The sequence below is a fragment of the Oncorhynchus gorbuscha genome, linkage group LG01 (genome assembly GCF_021184085.1).
Source record: "Oncorhynchus gorbuscha isolate QuinsamMale2020 ecotype Even-year linkage group LG01, OgorEven_v1.0, whole genome shotgun sequence".
Classification (NCBI taxonomy): Eukaryota; Metazoa; Chordata; class Actinopteri; order Salmoniformes; family Salmonidae; genus Oncorhynchus; species Oncorhynchus gorbuscha.
The window spans coordinates 89,096,483-89,123,752 of record NC_060173.1 but is presented as its reverse complement, the minus strand read 5'-3'; the positions used below and the strand labels follow the sequence as shown (position 1 = coordinate 89,123,752).

The 27,270-nt window shown below is 44.5% G+C and overlaps 1 protein-coding gene across 1 annotated transcript in view; it reads left to right on the top strand.

Moving 5' to 3' along the window:
- The window catches only part of LOC124045343 (cystathionine beta-synthase-like), a 32,628-nt gene extending 8,144 nt beyond the window's left edge, over nucleotides 1-24,484 (top strand). The window contains exons 2-14 of the mRNA XM_046364647.1: nucleotides 4,303-4,683; nucleotides 8,496-8,602; nucleotides 10,045-10,179; nucleotides 10,911-10,990; nucleotides 11,078-11,282; nucleotides 11,379-11,470; nucleotides 13,379-13,504; nucleotides 13,737-13,821; nucleotides 14,235-14,340; nucleotides 14,535-14,747; nucleotides 14,923-15,031; nucleotides 15,154-15,238; nucleotides 22,034-24,484. Of these exons, the coding sequence (XP_046220603.1) occupies nucleotides 4,310-4,683; nucleotides 8,496-8,602; nucleotides 10,045-10,179; nucleotides 10,911-10,990; nucleotides 11,078-11,282; nucleotides 11,379-11,470; nucleotides 13,379-13,504; nucleotides 13,737-13,821; nucleotides 14,235-14,340; nucleotides 14,535-14,747; nucleotides 14,923-15,031; nucleotides 15,154-15,238; nucleotides 22,034-22,173 (1,857 nt within the window). The 5' untranslated portion in view covers nucleotides 4,303-4,309 and the 3' untranslated portion in view covers nucleotides 22,174-24,484. The remainder of the gene's footprint in view (nucleotides 1-4,302; nucleotides 4,684-8,495; nucleotides 8,603-10,044; nucleotides 10,180-10,910; nucleotides 10,991-11,077; nucleotides 11,283-11,378; nucleotides 11,471-13,378; nucleotides 13,505-13,736; nucleotides 13,822-14,234; nucleotides 14,341-14,534; nucleotides 14,748-14,922; nucleotides 15,032-15,153; nucleotides 15,239-22,033) is intronic.
- Nucleotides 24,485-27,270: the final 2,786 nt, after the last annotated feature.

The following is a 27,270-nucleotide window of genomic DNA, read 5'->3' as shown; positions in this document are numbered from 1 at the left end:
CACTGTTTTTTGGGCCGGACCGTCTGTGGTTTCACTGTTTTTTGGGCCGGACCGTCTGTGGTTTCACGTTTTTTTGGGCCGGATCGTCTGTGGTTTCACTGTTTTTTGGGCCGGACCGTCTGTGGTTTCACTGTTTTTTGGGCCGGACCGTCTGTGGTTTCAACGTCCACTGACGGCCTTTATTTGGCCCAAACAACAATGTCCATGATTGGTGACCAGACCAAATCTAAACCAATCATCGACGTCTATGTTTCACAAGTCTGGACAGCACAGAAACAGTAAAGAAAAGTAGAGTACAGTAAATTACACGAGAGCAGTTGTTCTCAACTGGTTTTGCCTCGGGACCCAAATTGAACCAAGTTGTCTCAGTCGCGACCCAAGTTTCCAATGTAGCAATTACATGACAAGGGTAAATAGTTTCCATCTCATTCATTTTGACCATATTCTTGATGAATGTTAATCAACTCACTGGTTTGAAACCTAAAAAATCAGCCAAAATAGCGCTGCTAATAGCTCTATATTGAAAATACTGTGATTTGAAGAAACATTTGTCAGAGATTAAATTATTAAAACATGTATGTTCATGATCATTTCTACACACTTTCTACCTGGTTTAAGTCGTTTAAGTTCAGACTAGTTCACCATAGAATAGGTTATGCTCAGCCAGGCAGAGGAGAAGCTCGTTGTAATCGCAGGAATAGATGACGGACCACTGTCCAATGATAGATAGATAGATATTTGATTGAGTTGTTAACCCACACAATCTAACATTCTAAAGGCCCAGTGCAGTCAAAAACACATTTCTCTGTGTTTTATATCTATTTCCACACTATGAAGTTGGAATTTGTTTTGGTGGGATGGAGATTTGGCCTTTCCATGGTGGCATCACCATGCGGTAGTTAAGTTAATAGACCAATAAGAACACGTTCCAAACCTCTCTGCCAAGAATATTTGTTATTTTTTCAGTTTTTCCCTCTCCACTCAGACCACTCATGGACAGTCCTTGCTTGAAAAATGTCCCTTTGCTAAGAAGCTATTTTTGTTTATTTTTGACAATTTTAATTCAAAACAATCACAGTAAGGTACTTAATTGTTACCGAGAAACGATATGATGTTGAGATAGATGGCTCCATTGGACCTTTAAAAACAAAGTAGAAACATTTGACTTTTTTCTGTGTTAAACAAAAACACATAGACTCAGGTTATAAATTCATCCTAATAGCAGTGTTGATGCAATGTTGAAAGGGTATCCTGAAATAACAAGGAAACGATACTGACTCAACCATTTGTTACTTGCTGGGTAGTTGTAAGCTAAAGGACAGGATAATCTGCACTGTGAAGGTGACCTTGCTCCTCTTGCATCATCACCCAGAGCTGGGGTTAGCTGTGGACCATCTCTATGGTTGTTTTCCGATGTTGCTACATTACATTTACATTTGAGTTATTTAGCAGACGCTCTTATCCAGAGCGACATCCATCTTAAGATTGCTAGGTGGGACAACCACATATCACAGTCATAGTAAGTATGTTTTCCCTCAATAAAGTAGCTATCAGCAAGGTCAGAGCTAATAAGAGTGAACAGAGTCAAGTGCTAGTGGTACTGAAGTTTACGAAAGGCCAAGAGACTAGAGGTGGCAGAACGGAGTACTTGGGTTGGGGTGTAGGGTTTGAGCAGAACCTGTATGTATGGAGATGCAGTTCCTCTTGCTGCTCCGTAGGCAAGTACTATGGTCTTTTAGTGGATGCGAGCTTCGACTGGAAGCCAGTGGATTGTGCGGAAGAGCGAGGTGAAATGGGAGAATTTGGGAAGGTTGAACACCAGGCGGCCTGCAGTGTTCTTGATAAGTTGCAGGGGTTTGATGGCACAAGTGAGGAGCCCAGCCAACAGCGAGTTGCAGTAGTCCAGACGGGCGATGACAAGTGGCTGGATTAGGACCTGTGCTACTTCCGGTGTGAGGTAGGGTCATACTATACGGATGTTGTAGAGAATGAACCTGCAGGAGCGAGTCACTGCATTGATGTTTGCAAAGAACGACAGAGTGTTGTCCAGGGTCACACCAAGGTTCCTTGCACTCTGGGAGGTGGACAATGTGGGGTTGTCAACTGTGATGGAGAGGTCTTGGAGCGGGCAGGCCTTTCCCAGGATCAAGAGCAGCTCGATTTTGTTGAGATTGAGCTTGAAGTGGTGGGATGACATCCAAGCTGAGATATCTGCCAGGCATGCAGAGATGTGTGTCACCACCTGGGTATCAGAAGGGGCAAGGAGAAAGGTAGTTGATTGTCATCCGCATAGCAGTGATAGGAGAGACCATGTGAGGATATGACGGAGCCGAGTGACTTGGTGTATAGAGAGAAGAGGAGAGGGCCTAGTACCGAGCCCTGGGGAATACCAGTAGTGAGAGTATGTGGTGCAGACACAGATCCTCTCCACGTCACCTGGTAGGAGCGCCCTGCCAGGTAGGTTGCAATCCAGAGACTGAGGCATTCAGCCCTGAGAGAGTGGTAGAGGATCTGATGGTTCACTGTGTCGATGGCAGCGGATAGATCTAGAAGGATGGGAACAGAGAGAGTCAGCTTTGGCAGTGCGGGGGAGCCTTCGTGACACAGAGAAGAGCAGTCTCAGTTGAGTGACCCATCTTGAAGCCTGACTGGTTAGGTTCAAGAAGTTTGTAATGAGAGAGATGGTGACAGAGTTGGTCAGAGACAGCATGCTCAAGTGTTTTGGAAAGAAAAGAAAGACAGGGTACCGTTCTGTAGTTTTTGACATCAGATGGGTTGAGTGTTGGTTTCTTGAGGAGGGAAGCGGGAAGTGAATATTGGGAGAGGGGGGCAAAAAGAGGTCAAGGCGTAGGGTAGTTCTGTGTGAGTGGGATCAGTGAATTCAATTGGAGTGACTGTGGAGTGGGTGTCATCAACCTTATTTTCGAAGTGGTTGACAAAGTCATCCACAGAGAGAGGAGGGGTGGAGGATTAAGGAGGGAGGAGAAGGTGGAAAATAGTTTCCTAGAGTCAGAAGCTTGACATTTAGAGTGATAGAAAGTAGCATTAGCAGCGGTAGAGAGGAAGAGTGAAAAGATGATTAGAGTTGAGTTTTTCTAAATATTTACTCAGCTGCCCGCAGGCCTGTTCTGTAAGTTCGCAATGAGTCACTCAGCCACGGAACAAGGTGGGAGGGCCGAGCCGGCCGGGAGGAAAAGGTACAATGCGAGTCATAGGATGTGGAATGGGAGGATAGTAGGTTCGAAGTGGCAGAATCAGGAGAGCGAAGATTGCGACGACACATGACCATCAGGGTAGAGGCTGAGAGGCTGGGGTTGGAGGAGAGGGAGACAGAAAAGGAAAAAAGTAGTGATCAGAGACCTCGAGGGGGTTGCAATGAGATTAGTAGGCGATTGGGTGTTTGCCAGCTAAGAAAATGTTAAGTGCATTGGGATCTGTACGAGATTATCTCGAGTTTGAACTCCATCAACTTAGTGAGAATGTCTTACTTTCCTAGACCCTTTTGTTTTATATGTGATTACAGATTATCACATGTCATGGTCTGTCAGTCACGAGAGTAGGGATGTGAAGGCTTTTAAAACATTCAGAAATGCAAGAGCCTTAAAATGATACAATTTTGTTTTGCTTGTTTTATTGCTCTTGAATGTTAGTGCTGTTGAATACAGATGGCCAATCCAGCTGAGTACGAACAGAATTTACAAATGAACCCTGGACAGAGCATTGTTTCCCACATTGGACCTTTGGTCAAAGTTGCTGTACATTTCGTCCATTTTGACCTGTTAGGCTTTCTATTCGATCGTTCCCACCTGCAATCTCTGAGAAGACTGCTATTTCAGAAGTACTTTGCTTGTCTGTTCAAGCCAAACAGAAAGGGAGAGTTGTCATTGTTATCCAATAGAGTAATCAGGATAAGTCGTGCGTGTCTGTGTATGCAGAGCTAGGCTAATCGGCCCTTATAAAAGAGTCCCAACGGCAGAGACCGAGGTTTTGTGCTTTATACTCTAGTCTCTGCAGTGTGTAGCCTATATAGGTTACCTGTGTGAAAGTCTGGGTAGGCCTGTTGGGGGAGCATTCTATTCTCCCTGTCAGTATTCACCTAGACATATCCTGGCTTGTCCTTGTTATGTAAGGACAGGAATGGTAATAATGTATAGATATAGAGAATGTAACCACATTGGGTGTGTGTTATTTTTCATAGATCTGCATATTAGCTGAGAAGGGTAGTACATTTTACTACAATAATTTGATAATCATTCAGTTACTCTTTGTCTCCTCTCTCTCTCTGTCCCCTCTCTCTCTCAGGTGAGTCATGTCGTCGGTTTTCTCCAGCACGGACTCTGTAGGCGCCGAGCCCTCCGTCTGCCCCAACGCAGCCAAGCTCAGCAACGCACAAGCCAACGAAGTGGCTGCCATTTTGAAAGGGGGCTCCAAGGTCAACGGAGATGCCATGTTGAACGGCCACAAGCTCTCCATGAATGGATCGGCTCAAGTGAACGAGGACAGTGCTGGCCATAAGGCCCAGAATGGGTCGGTCCATGTGAACGGGCACGAGGGGGAGAACGGTCTAGAGAAGGCAGCCGCAGGCGTGGAGGAGAGGCAGTGGATCCGTCCTGACTTGCCCAGCAAATGCACTTGGAAACTGGGCGGGTCTTCCGTAGAGTCCCCTCACTGCCACTCTGAACTGTGAGTCACATCTCCATAGCAGAACCAGAGTATTTACACATATTCTGCTGATCCTCCATCCTCTTTGAACACCTACAGTCCATTCGGAAACTATTCAGAACAGTTGACTTTTTCCACATTTAGTTACGTTACAGCCTTATTCTAAAATGGATAAAAACAAATGTTTTCCTCTATCAATCTATACACAATACCCCATAATGACAAAGCAAAAACTGTTTTTTAGAAATTGTATTCAAAATAAGAAACTGAAATATCACATTTACATAAGGATTCAGACCATTTACTCAGTACTTTGTTAAAGCACCTTTGGCAGTGATTACAGGCTAAAATCTTCTTGGGTATGACGCTGCAAGCTTGTCACACCTGTATTTGGGGAGTTTCTCCTATTCTTCTCTGCAGATCCTCTCAAACTCTGTCACGTTGGATGGGGAGCGTCGTTGCACAGCTATTTTCAGGTCTCTCTAGAGATGTTCGATCGGGTTCAAGTCCAGGCTCTGGCTAAGCCACTCAAGGACATTCAGAGACTTGTGCCAAAGCCACTCCTGTGTTGTCTTGGCTGCGTGCTTAGGGTCATTGTCCTGTTGAAAGGTGAATCTTCATCCCAGTCTGAGGTCCCGAGCACTCTGGAGCAGGTTTTCATCAACGATCTCTCTGTACTTTGCTCCATTCATCTTTCTCTCGATCCTAACTAGTCTCCCAGTCCCTGCCACTGAAAACAATCCCCACAGCATGATACTGCCACCAGTATGCTTCACCATAGGGATGGTGCCAGGTTTCCTCATGACGTGATGCTTGGCATTCAGGCCAAAGAGTTCAACCTTGGTTTCATCAGACCAGAGAATCTTGTTTGTCATGGTCTGAGTCCTTTAGGTGCCTTTTGGCAAACTCCAAGCAGGCTGTCATGTGCCTTTTAGAGATGCTTACGTCTGGCCACTTTACCATAAAGGCCTGATTGGTGGAGTGCTGCGGAGATGGTTGTCCTTCTGGAAAGTTATCCCACCTCCACAGAGGAACTCTGATGCTCTGTCAAAATGTGACAATTGGGTTCTTGGTCACCTTCCTGACCAAGGCCCTTCTCCCTCAATTGCTCAGTTTGACCGGGCGCCCAGCTCTAGGAAGTGTCTTGGTGGTTCCAAACTTCTTCATTTATGAATGATGGAGGCCACTGTGTTTTTGGGGACCTTCAATGCTGCAGAATTGTTTTGGTACCGTTCCCCAGATATCGGAGCACTATGCACAATTCCTTCGACCTCATAGCTTGGTTTTTGCTCTGACATGCACTGTCAGCTATGGGACCTTATAGACAGGTGTGCCTTTCTAAATCATGTCCATTAAATTGAATTTACCACAGGTGGACTCCAATCAAGTTGTAGAAAGTTCTCAAGGATGATCAGTGGAAACAGGATGCACTTGAGCTCAATTTTGAGTCTCATAGCAAAGGGTCTGAATATTTATGTAAATAATGTATGTGTTTTATATTTTTAATACATTTGCAAAAAATGTCTATAAACCTGTTTTTGCTTTGTCATTATGGGGTATTGTGTGTAGATTGATGAGGATTTTTATTTGATTTAATCCATTTTAGAATAAGGCTGTAACGTAACAAAATATGGAAAAAGTCAAGCGGTCTGAGTACTTTCTGAATGCACTGTATAGTTTACATAGTTCACTGACTCCACTAATTTCCCTTGTGTAGATAAGATATAGTCACCAGCTTGCTTCACTTGAAAGGGGGAAAAAGAACCAAGATAACCCAGCCCCATGTACTTTTATGTCTCTCGTTTGGTTGAGCAACAACATTAAAAACAGGATGTTGTTTTGACTTGGAAGAATTTGACATATAGCCTGGCTCCATTTTCCTGCATAATGGCACACCTGAAAGGGCCAGAGCCACAGAGAGGACCCAGGAATGAGGAAGGGTTGGGCAAAAGATGGTTGGTGTTTCACCATGACATGGCAATTTTAGGATGGTTTCCAGCAACACTGAAGTGAGCTGGCATTTTGGCCTAGGGAAAAGGGTATGTGCGTGTGCATTCCTCTGGCACAGTCTGGCTGTTTGACACTGTAGTCTCTCCACTCAATAAATGTAAGTTGTTATATGTTGTTATATAAGGCATCAACAACTCAGTGCTGCCTGCCACATGCACAGGCGTGTTTGTCTCACTGACAAACAGAATCCATAGGCTATACAGTACCATGTTACAAAACTCTCTGTCCCAAAGATTTCATGATACAGAGGTTACACCCTGTTACAAAAGTAGCCAAATTACATAAGTTTCCAAATGACAAAACTGTAACAACATTCAAGAAGATACACTACATGACCAAAAGTATGTGGACACCTGCTGGTCGAACATCTCATTCCAAAATCATGCCCATTAATATAGAGTTGGTCCCCCCTTTGGTGCTATAACAGCCTACACTCTTCTGGGAGGGTTTTCCACTAGATATTGGGACATTGCTGCAGGGACTTGCTTCCATTCAGCCACAAGATCATTAGTGAGGTTGGGTACTGATGTAGGGCGATTAGGCCTGGCTTGCAGTCGGCGTTCACAAAGGTGTTTGATGGTGTTGAGGTCAGGGCTCTGTGCAGGCCAGTCAAGTTCTTCCACACCGATCTCGACAAAACATTTCTTTATGAACCTCGCTTTGTGCACGGGAGCATTGTCATGCTGAAACAGGAAAGGGCCTTCCCCAACCTGTTGCCACAAAGTTAGAAGCACAGAATCGTCAAGAATATCATTGTATGCCGTACCGTTAAGATTTCCTTTCACGAGAACTAAGGGGCCCGAACAATGAAAAACAGCCCCAGACTATTATTCCTCCTCCACCAAACTTTACAGTTGGCACTATGCATTCATGCAGGTAGCGTTTCTCCTGACATCCAACAAACCCAGATTCATCTGTCAGACTGCCAGATGGTGAAGCGTGATTCATCACTCCAGAGAACGCGTTTCCACTGCTCTAGAGTCCAATGGCGGAAATCTTTATACCACTCCAACCGACGCTTGGCATTGCTCATGGAGATCTTAGGCTTGTGTGCGGCTGCTCGGCCATGGAAAACCATTTCATGAAGCTCCCGACGAGCAGTTCTTGTGCTGCCGTTAGTGGTCCTGTTCTGTGAGCTTGTGTGGCTTACCACTTTGCCGTTGTTGCTCCCAGACGTTTCGTCTTCGAAACAGCACTTACAGTTGACCGGGGCAGCTCTAGCACACCAGAAGTTTGACGAACTAACTTGTTGGAAAGGTGGCATCCTATGACGTTGCCACGTTGAAAGTCACTGAGCTCTTCAGTAAGGCCATTCTACTGCCAGTGTTTGTCGATGGAGATTGCATGGCAGAGTGCTCAATTTTATACACCTGTCAGCGACAGGTGTGGCTGAAACAGCCAAATACACTAATTTGAAGTGGTGTCCACATACCTTTTTTTATATTTACATTTACATTTAAGTCATTTAGCAGACGCTCTTATCCAGAGCGACTTACAAATTGGTGCATGCATTCACCTTATGACATCCAGTGGAACAGTCACTTTACAATAGTGCATCTAAATCTTAAAGGGGGCGGGGGGGGGGGAATACTTATCCTATCCTAGGTATTCCTTAAAGAGGTGGGGTTTCAGGTGTCTCCGGAAGGTGGTGATTGACTCCGGAGTATATAGTGTACTTTGGATCAAATATACCCATGTTTACAGAGCATTTGACAAATACAATTTGATTTGTTTTTGTTGCCTTGTTTCCTTGTCTATTTGGGAATGATCCATGTTTTCTCTGTGTATATTAACGGAGTCTCCATCCCATACCCGCCTCTCAGGACTGAAGCTCCCAGCATTCTACCCAACATCCTCGGGAAGATCGGAGACACACCGCTGGTCCGCATGAACAAGATCCCCAAAGCCTTCGGCCTTAAGTGTGAACTCTGTAAGTATTTACACATACACACACAGTCATGTTATGACACACACAGTCAACCTTGAAGGCATGACACACAGTCAACACACACAGCACGGCACCCACTACGCATATTGACACTAGCCAGAAGACAACCAGATAAAGGCAATGACCTGTATATGCACTTCCTTGTTTGTGTCAACATGATGGAAATACAGTAACTTATCAGGCTGTGTCATTTTTAACTCACATTTTCTGTCCCCCCCCCCAAACAAAAAAAAACTAGGCTTCACTAGGCTTCATACAGTGAAGTCCACTAGGCTTCACTGTATGGTAGAGGTCTTGTCTGACGTAGGTTAGTCCACTCTGGGTGGAGGAGGGTATGGTCACCTGAAATACCCTCTGCTGTGTGGGAATAGGTGACCTTAGGGCCACTGTAGCAAGGTGGGGTGGGAGGGGTGGCAGGAGAGTGGCAAGGTCTTGTATCAGGTGCCACTAGGCAGGATTGTGACAGTCACAAGGCTTGGGATGTCTGGGGAAGTCAGGAGGTCGATTCTGAGGGAAATGTTCCCGTCATTACATAGTAGCATCTGTTGTTCTTGTTAAAGACCAGTTATTCTGCCCGGCGACTAGCTCAGACAGATCCTTGTTTTTTCTCTGATTGATTGGTACAGTTGACCAAAGACCGGTAAGTACAATAATACTAGACTTAATAATAGTGCCGTTTGGTACCACCCTCCATGTCGGGGGGGGTTTGAGTTCACCACATGTGAACCATGTCACGGTCCTCGGTCTAAATCTTTCCCCTCTCGCCAGTGAGTGTTTTTTATGGGCCTGATTGTTTAGAGTCCATCTCTGGTTGATTCACATGGCTTAGTGGGACAAAGAGGCCTGTTTCCATGGTACTTCCATGGATTTTCACGTGATTCAGATGTACTTTTTGGCTGTCTATAGTAGATGTGGGGCAGTTTGTAATCTGTGCCAATCGGCTATTGTACTTGTGTACGTGTGAAAGGGAGAGTGGGTGTGGTATGTGTGCGGAACTTTGGACGACCCCCCCCCCCCATTTTCCAAATCGGTTCATGGGGGCTCAGTCTCTAACCATGATCCCCCCCTCCCATGCCTGGGGCAACTTCTAATGTAATCCCTTGTGTTGTTGAGGGGCTTTATATTTAACTTCTACATAGTGGGATTTTAGTTTGAGTCTTTTCTGTGTTATTAAAAGATCTTAAGTGTTTTCTAAATTGGTTTGTTTTGCCCATATGTTGTTACGCTTAAGTAAACGATATGAGCCGGCGCAGTACATATTCATAATTCAACATTTCCTCACGTGTGTGTGTGTGTGTGTGTGTGTGTGTGTGTGTGTGTGTGTGTGTGTGTGTGTGTGTGTGTGTGTGTGTGTGTGTGTGTGTGTGTGTGTGTGTGTGTGTGTGTGTGTGTGTGTGTGTGTGTGTGTGTGTGTGTGTGTGTAGTGGCCAAGTGTGAGTTCTTTAACGCAGGGGGCAGTGTGAAGGACCGTATCAGTCTAAGGATGGTGGAGGATGCAGAGAGAAATGGGATCCTCAAACCAGGAGACACCATCATCGAGCCCACCTCTGGCAACACAGGTATGTATGCATGAGAGAGAGAGAGAGACCGACAAGGCCCTCTCTGTGGAACTGGCTATGTGACTCACAGCAGAAAGATTACACCCCAGTTAAAGGATTTTTGTTTGTGTTTTTTGTGTGTGAGTATGCCTGTACAAGTGTGTATACATGTGTGTGCGTTTAAAATGAGTTTTGCATAGTGTGATCACTGAGACCTCCCAGCCTACCTTTGACATTAGGATCTACTGCAGCCCTGAGTTGTGCAGTATGGTCTGTACTGCTGACATGACCTGCAGGTATTCACACCTGTATTTACACCTGTTCTCTCTCTCTCTCTCTCTCTCTCTGTCTCTGTCTCTGTCTCTGTCTCTCTCTCTGTCTCTCTCTGTCTCTCTCTCTCTCTCTCTCTCTCTGTCTCTCTCTCTCTGTCTCTCTCTCTCTCTCTCTCTGTCTCTCTCTGTCTCTCTCTGTCTCTCTCTCTCTCTCTCTCTCTCTCTCTCTCTCTCTCTCTCTCTCTCTCTCTGTCTCTCTCTCTCTCTGTCTCTCTCTCTCTCTCTCTCTCTCTCTCTGTCTCTCTCTCTCTCTCTCTCTCTCTCTCTCTCTCTCTCTGTCTCTCTCTCTCTCTCTCTCTCTCTCTCTCTCTCTCTCTCTCTCTCTCTCTCTCTCTCTCTCTCTCTCTCTCTCTCTGTCTGTCTGTCTGTCTGTCTCTCTCTCTCTCTCTCTCTCTCTCTCTCTCTCTCTCTCTGCTGCAGGTATTGGTCTGGCCCTGGCCTCTGCAGTTAAAGGCTATCGCTGCATCATCGTCATGCCTGAGAAGATGAGCATGGAGAAGGTGAGGCTTGCTGTGTGTTTGTGTCTGTGTCTCCATGCGTAGGCATTTGTTATGGAATTAACTGTAATCTGGTCTTGTGTTCCTCAGGTGGATGTGCTTAGAGCCTTGGGGGCGGAGATCGTGCGTACCCCAACCGCCGCCCGCTTTGATTCACCGGAATCCCACGTAGGCGTGGCCTGGCGTCTGAAGAATGAGATTCCCAACTCTCATATCCTGGACCAGTACCGTAACCCTAGCAACCCCCTGGCCCACTACGACACCACTGCCGAGGAGATCCTGGAGCAGTGTGATGGTATGTGTGTGTGCGATAGAGAAATTGAGTGAAGAATACCCTTTTCGTACTACTGTGCTGATAGACAAATCTTTCTGCGCCACTCTGCTCTTGCAGGTAAGGTGGACATGTTGGTGGCAGGAGCTGGCACCGGTGGCACCATCACTGGCATCGCCCGCAAGCTGAAGGAGAGATGCCCCAACATCAAGGTAGTGCACTGAGTCACAAACACAATGCCCAAGATCTATAAGAAGGCAATCTGACTTGCATGTTATTGCCCTGCCTCGTGTTCTTTGTCTTGGAGAGACAATTCCAAATTCATTTAGCTGAACGTTTAAGGCAACAACATCAATTTAAGACCCATAGGGTATTTCAGCCACACCCGTTGCTGACAGATGTATAAAATCGACCACACAGCCATGTAATCTCCATAGACAAACATTGGCAGTAGAATGGCTTTACTGAAGAGCTCAGTGACTTTCAACGTGGCACCGCCAAAGGTCGCCACTTTTCCAACAAGTCAGTTCGTCAAATTTCTGGCCTGCTAGAGCTGCCCCGGTCAACTGTAAGTGCTGTTATTGTGAAGGCAAAACATCTAGGAGCATCAACGGCTCTGTCACGCGGGACTAGGTGTGTGTGCAGGAATCAGACAGAGAGAGAGTAATGGAGTAAAGTGCTTTACTATTGCACACCAAACTGATAAGCCCAATACAATACAGGGCGCAGGACACTATACCAGACAACCCCAAAATCACAGGGTGTCCAGTATAGAAAATAAAATACACCACAACTTAATATGTACACACGTAACAAAAGACAATCCCGCACAAAACAAGGGCGGGTCAAACTACTACATATAGGGAAGCTAATTAAACCAAAATACACACAGGTGAAACTAATAAGACAAAACCAACAGACAAACGAAAAAGGGATCGGTAGCGGCTAGTAGGACGGTGACGACGACCGCCCAGCACCACCCCAACAGGCAGGGGAGCCAACTTCTAGTAGGACGGTGACGACGACCGCCGAGCACCGCCCCAACAGGCAGGGGAGCCAACTTCTAGTAGGGCGGTGACGACGACCGCCGAGCACCGCCCGAACAGGCAGGGGAGCCAACTTCGGCGGAAATCGTGACAGGCTCAGACGTGAAGTGGTAAGCCACACAAGCTCACAGAACAGGACCACTAACGTCCGCACAAGAACTGTTCGTCAGGAGCTTAATTAAATGGTTTTCCATGGCCAAGCAGCCGCACACAAGCCTAAGATCACCATGTGCAATGCCAAGCATCAACTGGAGTGATGAATCATGCTACACCATCTGGCAGTCTGACAGACGAATCTGGGTTTGGCAGATGCCAGGAGAACGCTACCTGCCCCAATGCATAGTGCCAACTGTAAAGTTTGGTGGAGGAGGAATAATGGTCTGAGGCTGTTTTTCATGGTTCATGCTAGGCCCCTAAAGCTACAGCATACAATAACATTCTAGACGATTCTGTGCTTCCAACTTTGTGGCAACAGTTTGCGGACGCCTTTTCCAGTTTCAGCATGACAATGCCCCCGCGCACAAAGCGAGGTCCATACAGAAATGTTATGTCGAGATCAGTGTGGAAGAACTTGACTGGCCTGCACAGAGCCCTGACCTCAACCCCAACAATCACCTTTGGCATTAATTGGAACTTGGAACTAATCGCCCAACATCAGTGCCTGACCTCAGTAATACTCTTCTGGCTGAATGGAAGCAAGTCCCTGCAACATTGTCCCAACATCTAGTGGAAAGGCTTCCCAGAAGTGTGGAGGCTGTTATAGCAGCAAAGGGGGAACCAACTCCATATTAATGGGCATCATTTTGGAATGAGATGTTCGACAAGCAGGTGTCCACATACCTTTGGTCATGTAGTGTAACGTATTGCGCTAAGCCATGAAGTTGGATCCTAAAAGAATATTAATCCTGCCACTGATAAATAAAGCCATAACATGTATCTCAAATTGATAAAGTAAAGATCAAACAGTTGCCTCACTTGCCTTTGCGTTACCTTTGTGTGTGATGTATTTATTACCGTGTTATTTTGGCCCATTGATGTAATGGTTAGTTAACATTGTTGTTCTGTGTTGTGTAGATCGTGGGTGTGGACCCTGAGGGTTCTATACTGGCTGAACCAGAGGAGCTGAACAAAACAGATAAGACCCAGTACGAGGTGGAGGGCATCGGATACGACTTCATCCCTACTGTACTAGACAGATCTGTGAGTATGTGACAGTGACCTCCTGAAATGAGCTGTTTGTGAAACTGTGGTAGCGCTGGGTTTACTATTCTGGATACAGTAAGATCTACAATAATATACAGTATGACAGCTCAAACTCAAGTGTGTTCAAATTGTGGAAGTTAAATGACTCATCATCTATACATACTGTATGACTGTATGTTGTATCTGAGTGCTATGGTAGAATGCATATGAATGTTTCTCTCTTTTGCAGGTAGTTGACAGGTGGTATAAGTCCAATGACGATGAGTCTTTTGCCATGTCACGCATGCTGATCAGGGAGGAGGGGCTTCTCTGCGGTAGGTTGATGTCACACATCATGACTGGTGCTCCCAAAAATCATAATTCTCTAATAGTGTGTGTCTCTGTGTAGTACTGTATGGTCTAGCTCTCTCTCTCTCTCTTGGTGTCTCTCTCTGTCTCTCTCTCTCTCTCTCTCTCTCTCTCTCTCTCTGTCTCTCTCTCTCTGTCTCTCTCTCTCTGTCTCTCTCTCTCTCTCTCTGTCTCTCTCTGTCTCTCTTTCGCTCTCTCTCTCTCTCTCTCTCTCTCCCTCTCTCTCTCTCTCGGTGTCTCTCTCTCTCTCTCTCTCTGTCTCTCTCTGTCTCTCTCTCTCTGTCTCTCTCTCTCTCTCTCTCTCTCTCTCTCTCTCTCTCTCTCTCTCTCTCTCTGTCTCTCTCTCTCTCTGTCTCTCTCTGTCTGTCTGTAAGTGTAGGAGGTAGTTCAGGTACGGCCATGGCTGCAGCAGTTAGAATGGCCACAGAGCTGAAGGAGGGCCAGCGCTGTGTCGTCATCCTGCCTGACTCCATCCGCAACTACATGTAAGCAACTAGAGAGGGAGAGAAGAGGGGGGTGAGTGGAAGAGGAGGGAGGTTGAGGCGAAAAGGATAATGTGGGGGAGTTAAGTTTGGGGAGAAGGAGAATTGCTATGGTTTTTTATGGGATACCAGGGATTTAACTTTAGTAGGACCAATTCTAACCCAGTTCTAACCCATTTCTAACCCCTACCCCCCAGGTCTAAGTTCCTGAGTGATAACTGGATGTGTGATAAGGGCTTCCTAACCCCAGAAGACCTGATGGTGTCCAAACCCTGGTGGTGGAACCTGAGTCTGCAGGGTCTGAACCTATTTTCCCCCCTCACTGTGCTGCCTTCAGTCAACATCAAGAAGACCATCAAGATCCTCAAGGAGAAGGCCTTCGACCAGGCACCCGTCGTTGATGAGTCCGGGTACGATTTTACCTGGTTACCCTAGTTACCTGGTTGCCATAGAGACCATGTGCCAAATGTTGACAAAACATTAGTATTGTTATTGACAAAACATTGATTAGTATTGAAAAAACATTGCCTGTATTCAGTTGTCATAATAATAATGACCATATCCTCTCTATCTTTGTCTGTGTAGCGTGATCCTAGGGATGGTTACCCTGGGCAATATGTTGTCTTCAGTACTGTCTGGGAAGGTCAAGGCCTCTGACCCTGTCGCCAAGGTGCTTTACAAACAATTCAAACAGGTCAGTCACCTCACCTATATGCTCTTATACTCCTACTCAACCGTAACCTCCTAAACAAATAGCTTTCAAACAAAAAGGTCATCATTGAGTAGGGTTTCCTAATTGTCATGTGTCGTCCTCAGGTGCGACTAACAGATAACCTGGGTAAGCTGTCCCGTATCCTGGAGACAGATCACTTTGCCCTGGTGGTGCATGAGCAGATCCAATGTAAGTTTACCCCTCCTTCCCCTCCTTCCTCTCTTTTTTCTCCTTCCTCTCTTCATCTTCCCATCTTTCTGTCTTCCTGTTTCTCACTCTCACTTCCTCTTATCACACTCCTACTCTTCTTGTATTGCTTCATCCTATTTTTCTTCTCGCTCCTTTAAAAGAAATCTTCTCACCAATGCCGTCATTTTCTTCCCTCCTTTTATAGCCCCCACTTTGCTCCTTCTGTCCTTTTCTAACACCGCTAGTTACCTCTGTCAGACAGTAGAGACGAACAGTCTTAGAAACACCTGGCGTGCGTTCAGTCCGCCTGAACATTTGCTACGTTGCGGAACGGTTTGTACTGAACGACACATTTCCCTAAAACGCTCTTTTACGTTATTGAACAGACTTTGAGGAACGTTTGCGTCCGTTTGGTGGGTGTGGCGAGGTGAGGCTCGAAGCAATGAGTGACATATTTAAAGGGCAGTGGCCAGCGTTCCCCAACCCACAACCCTCCCCGTTTTTCAATCGGTTGTTAAGTACAGCACCGTGTCTGTTCAAACGTTCCAGAACGTAAAAACTCACTGAATGCAGCCCTGCACTTTTCTGTTGAAGGTGACCAGCCCCTCTCCCAGCCAGAGGCGACATGGCGGTTGATTTCCCTCGCTGGTGTTTTTCCCATGTTTCTCTATGAATCGGATTAGCTTGCTCTAAGGCCCTGTTGCATCAGCTTTGTTTCCTGGCAGTGTTGTGGTCTACTAGCTAAACAAGGTGTGTGTTGGTTGTCAAAGTGCACCTGTGGTGTTTTGGTGACTGTGTGCCTGGACGTGCCTGGCCACCAGTAGATGATGATGCAATAATCAGACTGTTGTGTTAGGACAGACGAGGGGCCTTTGCTTAATAGGTCATGCTATTTTTGTCAACCCACTACCACACCTTCATCAGAAGACAAAGAACTTTCAACATGTATTTAGTTTATACTCATTGGTAGACCACAACTTCTCCAGTGTCAAATCAGCAGTATTCAATATATCACTTGGCCAGTGTCTATATGGGTCCACACTTTGAGCCTTATATGAATACTGTGCTTAGTGCTGACACTGTTACTCTTTTTCAGTGTTAGGGAATTAACACTGTCAGTGTTGTGTAATAACAGCTTATATAGTATTTTTAATACTAGGTAGTGTATATAGTTTGCACCAATGGTGCTATGCAATAACCCATCATATTGTATTTTTACCATTACACCAAGAGGCCTGTGTCTCTAAATATTTACAAGTCATTATTACGACATGCTCTTATGTAAGCATTTACAGTACAAATACATCAGAACTGGCAGCAGATGTGCTCAAACTTGAATCAACATAACCGTAGACCACTCCCACTCTCGGGTGGCCAAAAATTATTACAGTTTTTCTCAATTGCTAAAACACCATTTCTGAAACCTTGCTCCATTTCCCAAAAACATTAAACCTCATCTTCAAGCACTATTTACATAACCTCTGACTCCTCTTGCAAAATGAAACATTTGCCACAAAACAGTTTTACCTGTGTTCAAAATCAAACACTGCTCTCAAATCATAAACAAAGTGATCAAAATGATATACACTCTCAAGCAGTCAGTAAACAATACACCGAAAATTAGAAAACACATTGTTCAAAACATACATTTCTCAGGGAGAAGTACATTTTTAATCTAAAAAAAAATCATATTTTTCCGTCATTGTCTTTTGATGAACGCAAACATGTTCTATCATAGTAGCTCAATATTGATCAGAAATTACTGCTCTGCTTTGTTCTTTGCAATTTTGTTTTTTGTTCTTCCTCCTCCTTATACCCCTATTTTTACAGTACTGTACCCTGCATCTCACAAACTTTCCTTTGTCTCTGCGATACTGTAATTCTTGTTCTTTGTTGATATGAACCTGCAACCATTCAAAATCTATTGAGCAGTTAGTACTGTTCATAATTGGAAAGCACAATGTTCAGGGCCATACAATTTGTCCATTGTACAGTATACAGCCTACAATGCACTGTACTACAGTATACAATACTAAAAGTGACAAATGAAAGGAGTAAATGTGATCAATGTGCTTCTTCTTGTCTTTGGGCTGGGTCAGGCCAGAGCACTTCATCGACATCACAAGCAATATTGTCACTCCTGAGGCAACGGAGGAAGAAGCCTCTTGTGTGCCGTATCCAGCCCTGACATGATTCCTCACCTATATCACCACAGGCTAAATCCATAGCTTGCAGCAGATTTACTCTGGTGTAGGGTTGTCTATCATACACTTTCCATCTCCAAGAGGAGAAAAACTCCTCAGGAAAGGCGAGTGTGGAGGGAGGTATAACTTGATAAACTGCCCATTGATGTTAAACCATTCCCTTACCCGAGCAGCTCGGTGGAAACTGACATTGTCCCACACTATCACATAGGTGGGAATGGGATTCTCATTTAGCTCTTGACCCTGCTGCTCTTGAACCTGCTGCTCAAATAAAATATCTCTTAGATTGGCAATAAATCTTAGAAGATGCTGGGTGTTATATGGCCAGAGTGTAACATGGTGATGTAGAACACCATGGTTGCTGATAGCAGCACAGATTGTGACATTGCCACCTCGTTGACCAGCGACTTCAACAATGGCCCGCTGTCCAATCATGTTTCGGCCTCTCCTTCTCTTTGTTAGATTGAAGCCTGCTTCATCGACAAAGATGAACTCATGGGGTCTGTCCAAGGATTCCATGTCAAATATTGTCTGTGTAGAAATACAATATACTGTATGTAGGATTTTGTAAGTCGTACAGAGACAGTGCTACACTGTATGTATGTGTTAGTACTGTAGACAATCTGGATTACAGTAAATGTTTCTGAATGTACACTTACTTGCACATACTGAGCTCGCGCTCAAAAGGTACTCTGTATACTTGTTTCATTCGCATCCTGTTACGATGGAGGACACTGTCAATGGTGGAAATGCTCACACTGTCGATTCCCTGGAAGTGTGTGTTGTCTTGTATCACTCGTTCCTGGATTTCTCTGAGTCTTATTGCATTATCTTGAAGGACCATGCCAGCTATAACCACCTCTTGCTCCTGAAGGACCAGGCCAACTATAACGGCCTCTTGCTCCTGAAGGACCAGGCCAACTATAACGGCCTCTTGCTCCTGAAGGACCATGCCAACTATAACGGCCTCTTGCTCCTGAAGGACCACGGCCCTTGCTCCTGAAGGACCAGGCCTCTTGCTCCTGAAGGACCATGCCAACTATAACGGCCTCTTGCTCCTGAAGGACCAGGCCAACTATAACGGCCTCTTGCTCCTGAAGGACCATGCCAACTATAACGGCCTCTTGCTCCTGAAGGACCATGCCAACTATAACGGCCTCTTGCTCCTGAAGGACCAGGCCAACTATAACGGCCTCTTGCTCCTGAAGGACCATGCCAACTATAACGGCCTCTTGCTCCTGAAGGACCAGGCCAACTATACTATAACGGCCTCTTGCTCCTGAAGGACCTCTTGCTGCCTGAAGGACCATGCCAACTATAACGGCCTCTTGCTCCTGAAGGACCATGCCAACTATAACGGCCTCTTGCTCCTGAAGGACCAGGCCAACGGCCTCTTGCTCCTGAAGGACCATAACGGCCTCTTGCTCCTGAAGGACCAGGCCAACTATAACGGCCTCTTGCTCCTGAAGGACCAGGCCAACTATAACGGCCTCTTGCTCCTGAAGGACCAGGCCAACTATAACGGCCTCTTGCTCCTGAAGGACCAGGCCAACTATAACGGCCTCTTGCTCCTGAAGGACCAGGCCAACTATAACGGCCTCTTGCTCCTGAAGGACCAGGCCAACTATAACGGCCTCTTGCTCCTGAAGGACCAGGCCAACTATAACGGCCTCTTGCTCCTGAAGGACCAGGCCAACTATAACGGCCTCTTGCTCCTGAAGGACCAGGCCAACTATAACGGCCTCTTGCTCCTGAAGGACCAGGCCAACTATAACGGCCTCTTGCTCCTGAAGGACCAGGCCAACTATAACGGCCTCTTGCTCCTGAAGGACCAGGCCAACTATAACGGCCTCTTGCTCCTGAAGGACCAGGCCAACTATAACGGCCTCTTGCTCCTGAAGGACCAGGCCAACTATAACGGCCTCTTGCTCCTGAAGGACCAGGCCAACTATAACGGCCTCTTGCTCCTGAAGGACCACCACTATAACGGCCTCTTGCTCCTGAAGGACCAGGCCAACTATAACGGCCTCTTGCTCCTGAAGGACCAGGCCAACTATAACGGCCTCTTGCTCCTGAAGGACCAGGCCAACTATAACGGCCTCTTGCTCCTGAAGGACCAGGCCAACTATAACGGCCTCTTGCTCCTGAAGGACCAGGCCAACTATAACGGCCTCTTGCTCCTGAAGGACCAGGCCAACTATAACGGCCTCTTGCTCCTGAAGGACCAGGCCAACTATAACGGCCTCTTGCTCCTGAAGGACCAGGCCAACTATAACGGCCTCTTGCTCCTGAAGGACCAGGCCAACTATAACGGCCTCTTGCTCCTGAAGGACCAGGCCAACTATAACGGCCTCTTGCTCCTGAAGGACCAGGCCAACTATAACGGCCTCTTGCTCCTGAAGGACCAGGCCAACTATAACGGCCTCTTGCTCCTGAAGGACCAGGCCAACTATAACGGCCTCTTGCTCCTGAAGGACCAGGCCAACTATAACGGCCTCTTGCTCCTGAAGGACCAGGCCAACTATAACGGCCTCTTGCTCCTGAAGGACCAGGCCAACTATAACGGCCTCTTGCTCCTGAAGGACCAGGCCAACTATAACGGCCTCTTGCTCCTGAAGGACCAGGCCAACTATAACGGCCTCTTGCTCCTGAAGGACCAGGCCAACTATAACGGCCTCTTGCTCCTGAAGGACCAGGCCAACTATAACGGCCTCTTGCTCCTGAAGGACCATGCCAACTATATAACGGCCTCTTGCTCCTGAGTGAATAGTCCTTCCACCTGCATGTGGCAGCCTTGCAATTCTACAAAAAGTAGTTGTGCAGTTACAAAACATATTCATGCAGTACAATACATACAGTTTACAAATGTCTATTGAAACAGCTGCATATAGTGTAGTACAGTAAATTTGCAATTACAAAAATACAGTAGTATACTGTACCTGTTCTCTTCTCTGAATGTCCTTACTATGGTGGACACAGAAAATCGTCTCAAATTGGGTTGCACTCTAAGTCTTTCTTCCCTCATTGTCAGTCCATGGACAAGAACATGGTCTATAACTTGCTCGAATTTCATCAGATATTTCCACTCTTTGTCTTCCTCTTTCTTACCCTCCTCCTCGCATACGCACTCGTCCTCTCACATTATTTCTTCTATCCATTCTCATACTTTCTCCTTCCCACCTTCAACAACCTGTTTGCTCTCTGAACTGGCTTATATTGGTTGTGTTGCATCATTTGAAACAGGTTAAATCAATTTTGAGTGGTTTTGTTCAATCAATGACATGTGTTCTCTATTTGTATTTCATTGTTGCCACTTGTGTTTACTAGTATGGATGACATGTGCATTAGAGTGCAGAATGTGTTTTGAGAATGAGAATGTGTTTGGAGTTTTGCTGAAAAGTCTTAAGTGAGTGTGTTTTACCATGTGAAATGTTTTAAGGTATTGACAACAGACTGCATAATTAGCTAAATGAATCCAGGCAACTGAGAACTATGTTCAGCCAATGGGTTTTAGTGTTTTAGCAATTGAGAAAAACTGTAATTGAAAGCCACTGCCCCACTAAGCCACACACCCAACATAATTTCCCAGTGTGCTTTGCCTTTTCAAGTGAATTGTAGAGTTACCACCCATGACTGAATTTGTTAATGACAGATACATGGTTGTCAAATTAATTTATTTTTCAGTCCTGTGGACTTCACCAAGTGAGCTCCTACTGTAGGCTAATGTTATCATTACAATGAAACTCTTTATGACAATATGTTACATATATCATAAGGCCTTACTTTGATGGCCATGTTTGATTTAGTCACATTATTCTGGCTTGCAAAATGATAGGTAATTCTTATTGGAATCCAGCCAGAGTTCAGACATCTAACAGTTAGAATTTGTATTCACCTGCAGCCTTGTATTTATAATGACTGTCAGAGTTAGGAACATTGATAAAGGAAACTACCTCAACCATTTGAAACTGGAACAACCATTTAAGTAACGGGTGCAATAAATCTAACTGATTGGATTAGTTTATAAAAATGTATTTTATTTATCTTTGTGTAGCATAAGATTAATAAATCATTCAGTCAATGTACTGTACATAGCAAAAACACAGATTTAAAAAACAATATTTTAAAAAATCTAGCTGCAGTAGAGCATGCTGGGAAATGTTGGGTATGGTTTTGATGGGAATGTTTTACTCTCAACAGAGTAAAACGGACACACTCAACACTGGTTATTTATTTAACTCCTGAATAAACACTAGAAATGTTACACTGGAAACTCTCATTGAGACCTAACTCTAACCCTGTCTCTCGAAAACAGGAAGCTAGTTACATAACTTTTTGTAAACTGATTGGTTTGATTTGGCGTAATTTCCAACTATTGCATCCTTGGATAAAGAGTTTGGGAAGTTAGTTTCCAACTTCCTTTGTGGAAAACATTCCCATCTACCAAATCTTGAACTTGGAGAAGTAATTTAACGTTGATGTGGTTCTACTGCTCTTAATTCACCTTTCGTCACAAACCTTTGTCACAGTCTGTTATCTCAATAGTAGTAATAACCATCTCTCTTCCCTCTCTCTTTCTCTCTCTGTTAAGACATGGAGGATGGCTCGCCCTGTCTTAGACAGATGGTATTCGGGGTGGTGACCGCCATTGACATACTTAATTACATCACCACGCGCGAGCGGACGCTGTCAGAGTGCTCCATAACGTCAGAGTGCTCGCTGACCGACTAGCTGTGACCACTTCCTGTTTCCTGTGGAGAGGAGGAAGTGACCGCCCACCTGACACCCTCTAAGTAACGACAATGACGATGAAGATGATGTAGAAGTGGTGGGGTTTGTGGTTTAGTCTTAAAATAAGTCAATATTAATTTCCTCCCCTTTTGACTACATTGATTTTGTTATTTGTCTGTGATGATAATAATTATTCACTGTAGCTTATACTGTGATTGAAGCAGCTTAGCTGGTTTCAGATACATGGTTTTCCTCTAACTTTAAGGTATGTAAATTGCATGTAACAAACAGTGTGCAACTAGACTGCCTTGCCTCTTCATTATCGAAAGTCTTCTACTTTTTAATCTACTTAAAAATAAGTGTTCCTCTGACTTGTCATTTTTATTGCAGGGGATACTGAAACATTACAATATCCTCGCTAGACTAACAACTCAGTACATTTGAATCTTTCAGTTAAATAGTCATCATACAGCTACCATTTGTATTGCATTGAGATTTGTATATAACTGATATGCGAATGTGAGCTTCATTTTAAGACTTAAAAGCACATAATAGATTTTTGCTGCTTCTTTGATACCAATGAAGTTACATCGCCATCTAGTGGCAGCTAAAGACAGGGCATGGGCCAAAAAAATTGCTATTTGGGTTGCTCAGTGTGAAATGGTTACCAAGAAGAAGCTTTACGTTGACAACATTCAAAGAGATAGGATGTCGGTGAAGAGTACCTGTCTTTTTGTTTGAAGGCTTTGGTAAAGTAACCAAGGTCGCAGGGTAGGTCAGGTTAAGGATAGGCGAGTTTGGCACACAACCAAACTGCAACCCAAACAGTAGGACTTGTGCTGGGTCATTTTGTTCTTGTATTGAAACAAGATGTATTGAATAAGTCTGTATTGAATAGTTTGTTGGCTGAGCGTGCACAGTGCAGCTCTTTTAAACAGGCCTGTCTGTCTGGGGCAGCTTGTTTACGCCAAGGCTTGGGTTGTTTGAACTTTGTACCATTTTTCTGTACTTGTTGACTTCATGTACAATCATTCATGTGTAATGTTATGTATGACCATGGACCCAGAGCTGTTCTGAACTATTTACTTTAGCAGGGATGTATTTGTATGTATATATGTCTTTAGTGTTCTTAAGACAGATGCTGCAGTATTTGCGTGAGGTGATGCAGTTATGGAGGTGATATTTGAACTACGTTCCTGTCTCTTTATTTCCACCCTGGTTTGTTGTTCATTTCATATTTCTCTTCATTTCCACCCTGGTTTCAGTTGTTCATTTCATATTTCTCTTCATTTCCACCCTGGTTTCAGTTGTTCATTTCATATTTCTCTTCATTTCCACCCTGGTTTCAGTTGTTCATTTCATATTTCTCTTCATTTCCACCCTGGTTTCAGTTGTTCATTTCATATTTCTCTTCATTTCCACCCTGGCTCTGGTTTCAGTTGTTCATTTCATATTTCTCTTTATTTCCACCCTGGCTCTGGTTTCAGTTGTTCATTTCATATTTCTCTTTATTTCCACCCTGGCTCTGGTTTCAGTTGTTCATTTCACATTTCTCTTCATTTCCACCCTGGCTCTGGTTTCAGTTGTTCATTTCATATTTCTCTTTATTTCCACCCTGGCTCTGGTTTCAGTTGTTCATTTCACATTTCTCTTCATTTCCACCCTGGCTCTGGTTTCAGTTGTTCATTTCATATTTCTCTTCATTTCCACCCTGGCTCTGGTTTCAGTTGTTCATTTCATATTTCTCTTCATTTCCACCCTGGTTTGTTGTTCATTTCATATTTCTCTTTATTTCCACCCTGGCTCTGGTTTCAGTTGTTCATTTCATATTTCTCTTTATTTCCACCCTGGTTTCAGTTGTTCATTTCATATTTCTCTTTATTTCCACCCTGGTTTCAGTTGTTCATTTCATATTTCTCTTTATTTCCACCCTGGCTCTGGTTTGTTGTTCATTTCATATTTCTCTTTATTTCCACCCTGGTTTCAGTTGTTCATTTCATATTTCTCTTTATTTCCACCCTGGTTTCAGTTGTTCATTTCATATTTCTCTTTTTTTTTATTCAGGTGTTTTTGTGGTGTGAGTACAGTGGGGAGAACAAGTATTTGATACACTGGTGATTTTGCAGATTTTCCTACTTACAAAGCATGTAGAGGTCTGTAATTTGTATCATAGGTACACTTCAACTGTGAGAGACTGAATCTAAAACAAAAATCCAGAAAATCACATTGTATGATTTTTAAGTAATTAATTTGCATTTTATTACATGTATATTATTACTTTCTTCCAATAAAGGCTTCTTTTTCTCTTGAACATTTTTATTTTATTTAACCTTCATTTAACTAGGCAAGTCAGTTAAGAACAAATTCTTGTTTACAATGACGACCAACCAAAAGGCCTCCTGCGGGGACGAGGGCCCGGAAAAAAAATAATCTAAAATACATTATAAATATAGGACAAAACACACATCACAACAAGAGAGACCTAAGACAACAACATAGCAAGGCAGCAACACATAAGACACCATGGTAGCAGCACAAAACATGGTACAAACATTATTGGGCAGACAACAGCATAAAGGGCAAGAAGGTAGAGACAACACTAAGCAGCCACAACTGTCACTAAAAGTGTCCATGATTGAGTCGTTGAATGAAGAGATTGAGATAAAACTGTCCAGTTTGAGTGTTTGTTGCAGCTTGTTCCAGTCGCTAGCTGCAGCGAACTGAAAAGAGGAGCGACCCAGGGATGTGTGTGCTTTGGGGACCTTTAACAGAATGTGACTGGCAGAACAGGTGTTGTATGTGGAGGATGAGGGCTGCAGTAGATATCTCAGATAGGGGGGAGTGAGGCCTAAAATGGTTTTATAAATAAGCATCAACCAGGGGGTGGTGTATGTGCGCACGTGGGTGTACATGTTTTCCTGTTTATCACAGTTTTACATGTGGGTAAGAGGTGTGGATGCATGTGTTATGGTCTTAATGCTCAATGCTTCAATTAAAGACAATTACAGTGGAAGATTGTGCACATTCAGTACACATTTTCCCCATAAGGGGGCAGTGCTAGCCTATGTTGCCTAGTTGGAACACAATCCTGCAGTAGCTGCAGCACTCCAGAAACAGGGTTGCTTACCCATGCTTATGGACAAGGTATGATAGCAACACATTCGTTGGTTTAGTTTACTTGGCACTGTTTCCAAATGCTAATGTTTTAACATTTGTTTCACAAATCCCATTCAAGTCATGGGACCAATATTAGCATTTAATCAAACGTACTGCTATTTTACACAATTTGCCATGAGACTGAGAGAAAATGTTGCTATTTTAAAGCTAATTTGCTGCATATTATGACACAATTTACCATGGGGCAGAGAGGAAAAATTGCAGTTTTATACAGTGATTTCAGAAAGTATTCAGACCCTTTACTCAGTACTTTGTTGAAGCACCTTTGGCAGTGATTACAGCCTTGAGTATTCTTGGGTATGACACTACAAGCTTGGCACACCTATATTGGGAGTTTTTCCAATTCTTCTCTACAGATCCTCTCGAGCTCTGTCCGGTTGGATAGGGAGCGTCGCTGCACAGCTATTTTCAGGTCCCTCCAGAGATGTTAGATCAGCTTCAAGTCAAGGCTCTGGTTGGGCCACTCAAGATATTTAGAGACTTGTTGCGAAGCAACTCCTGTGTTGTCTTGGCTGTGTGCTTAGGGTCGTTGTCTTGTTGGAAGGTGAACATTTGCCCCAGTCTGAGGTTCTCAGCACGCTGGAGCAGGTTTTCATGAACGTTCTTTGTAATTTTTCCCCGCCATCACCATGATTCACCGTAGGGATGGTTCCAGGTTTCCTTATGACGTAAAACTTGGCATTCGGGCTGAAGAGTTCAATCTTGGTTTGATCAGTCCATAGAATCTTGTTTATTATGGTCTGAGAGTCCTTTAGGTGCCTTTTGGCAAACTCCAAGCAGGCTGTCATGTGCCTTTTACTAAGGAGTGGCTTCCGTCTGGCCACTCTACCATAAGGCTGAGTGCTGCAGAGATGGTTGTCCTTCTGGCAGGTTCTCCCATCTCCACCGAGGAACTCTGGAGCTCTGTCAGAGTGACAATCGGGTTCTTGGTCACCTCCCTGATGAAGGCCCTTTGCCCCTGATTGCTGTTTGGCCGGGCGGCCAGCTCTAGGGAAAGTCTTGTCACGTTCTGACCTTTATTTCCTTTGTTTTGTCTTTATTTAGTATGGTCAGGGCGTGAGTTGGGGTGGGCGGTCTATGTTTGTTTTTCTATTTTTGGTTTCTGTTTCGGCCTTGTATGGTTCTCAATCAGAGGCAGGTGTCGTTAGTTGTCTCTGATTGAGAATCATACTTAGGTAGCATGGGTTTCACTTTTGAGTGGTGGGTGTTTGTTGCCCACACGGTACGGTTTCGGTTTTCGTTCCTGTTCACGTTTATTGTTTTGTATTTTCATAGTGTTCAGTTTATATCTGTAAATAAACGTTATGGACACTTACCACGCTGCGCATTGGTCCTCCGATCCTTCTCGCTTCTCCTCCTCAGAAGCAGAGGAGGAATGCTGTTACAAGTCTTGGTGGTTCCTAACATTCCAATTATGAATGATAGAGGCCACTATGTTCTTGGAGACCTTCAATGCTCTGCAAAACCATTTTTATACCCTTCTCCAGATCTGTGTCTCGACACAATTATGTCTCGGGGCTCTATGGACAACTCCTTTGACCTCATAGCTTGGTTTTTGCTCTGCATGCACTGTCAACTGTGGAATCTTATATAGACAGGTGTGTGCCTTTCCAAATCATGTCAAATCAATTGAATTTACTACAGGTGGACTTCAATCAAGTTGTAGAAACATCTCAAGTCTGATCAATGGAAACCAGATGCACCTGAGCTCAATTTCGAATCTCATAGCAAAGGGTCTGAATACTTATGTAAATAAGTTTTTTTTTTTTTTTTTATACATTTGCAAACATTTCTAAACCTGTTTTCGCTTTGTCATTATGGGGTAGTTAGTTATTTGTCTTCCCATCCTGTGAGAGTGAATGTCACTTCAGTTCATCTGTTCTGTTATATTCAATCAAATCTGACAAACCCAGTGCACTG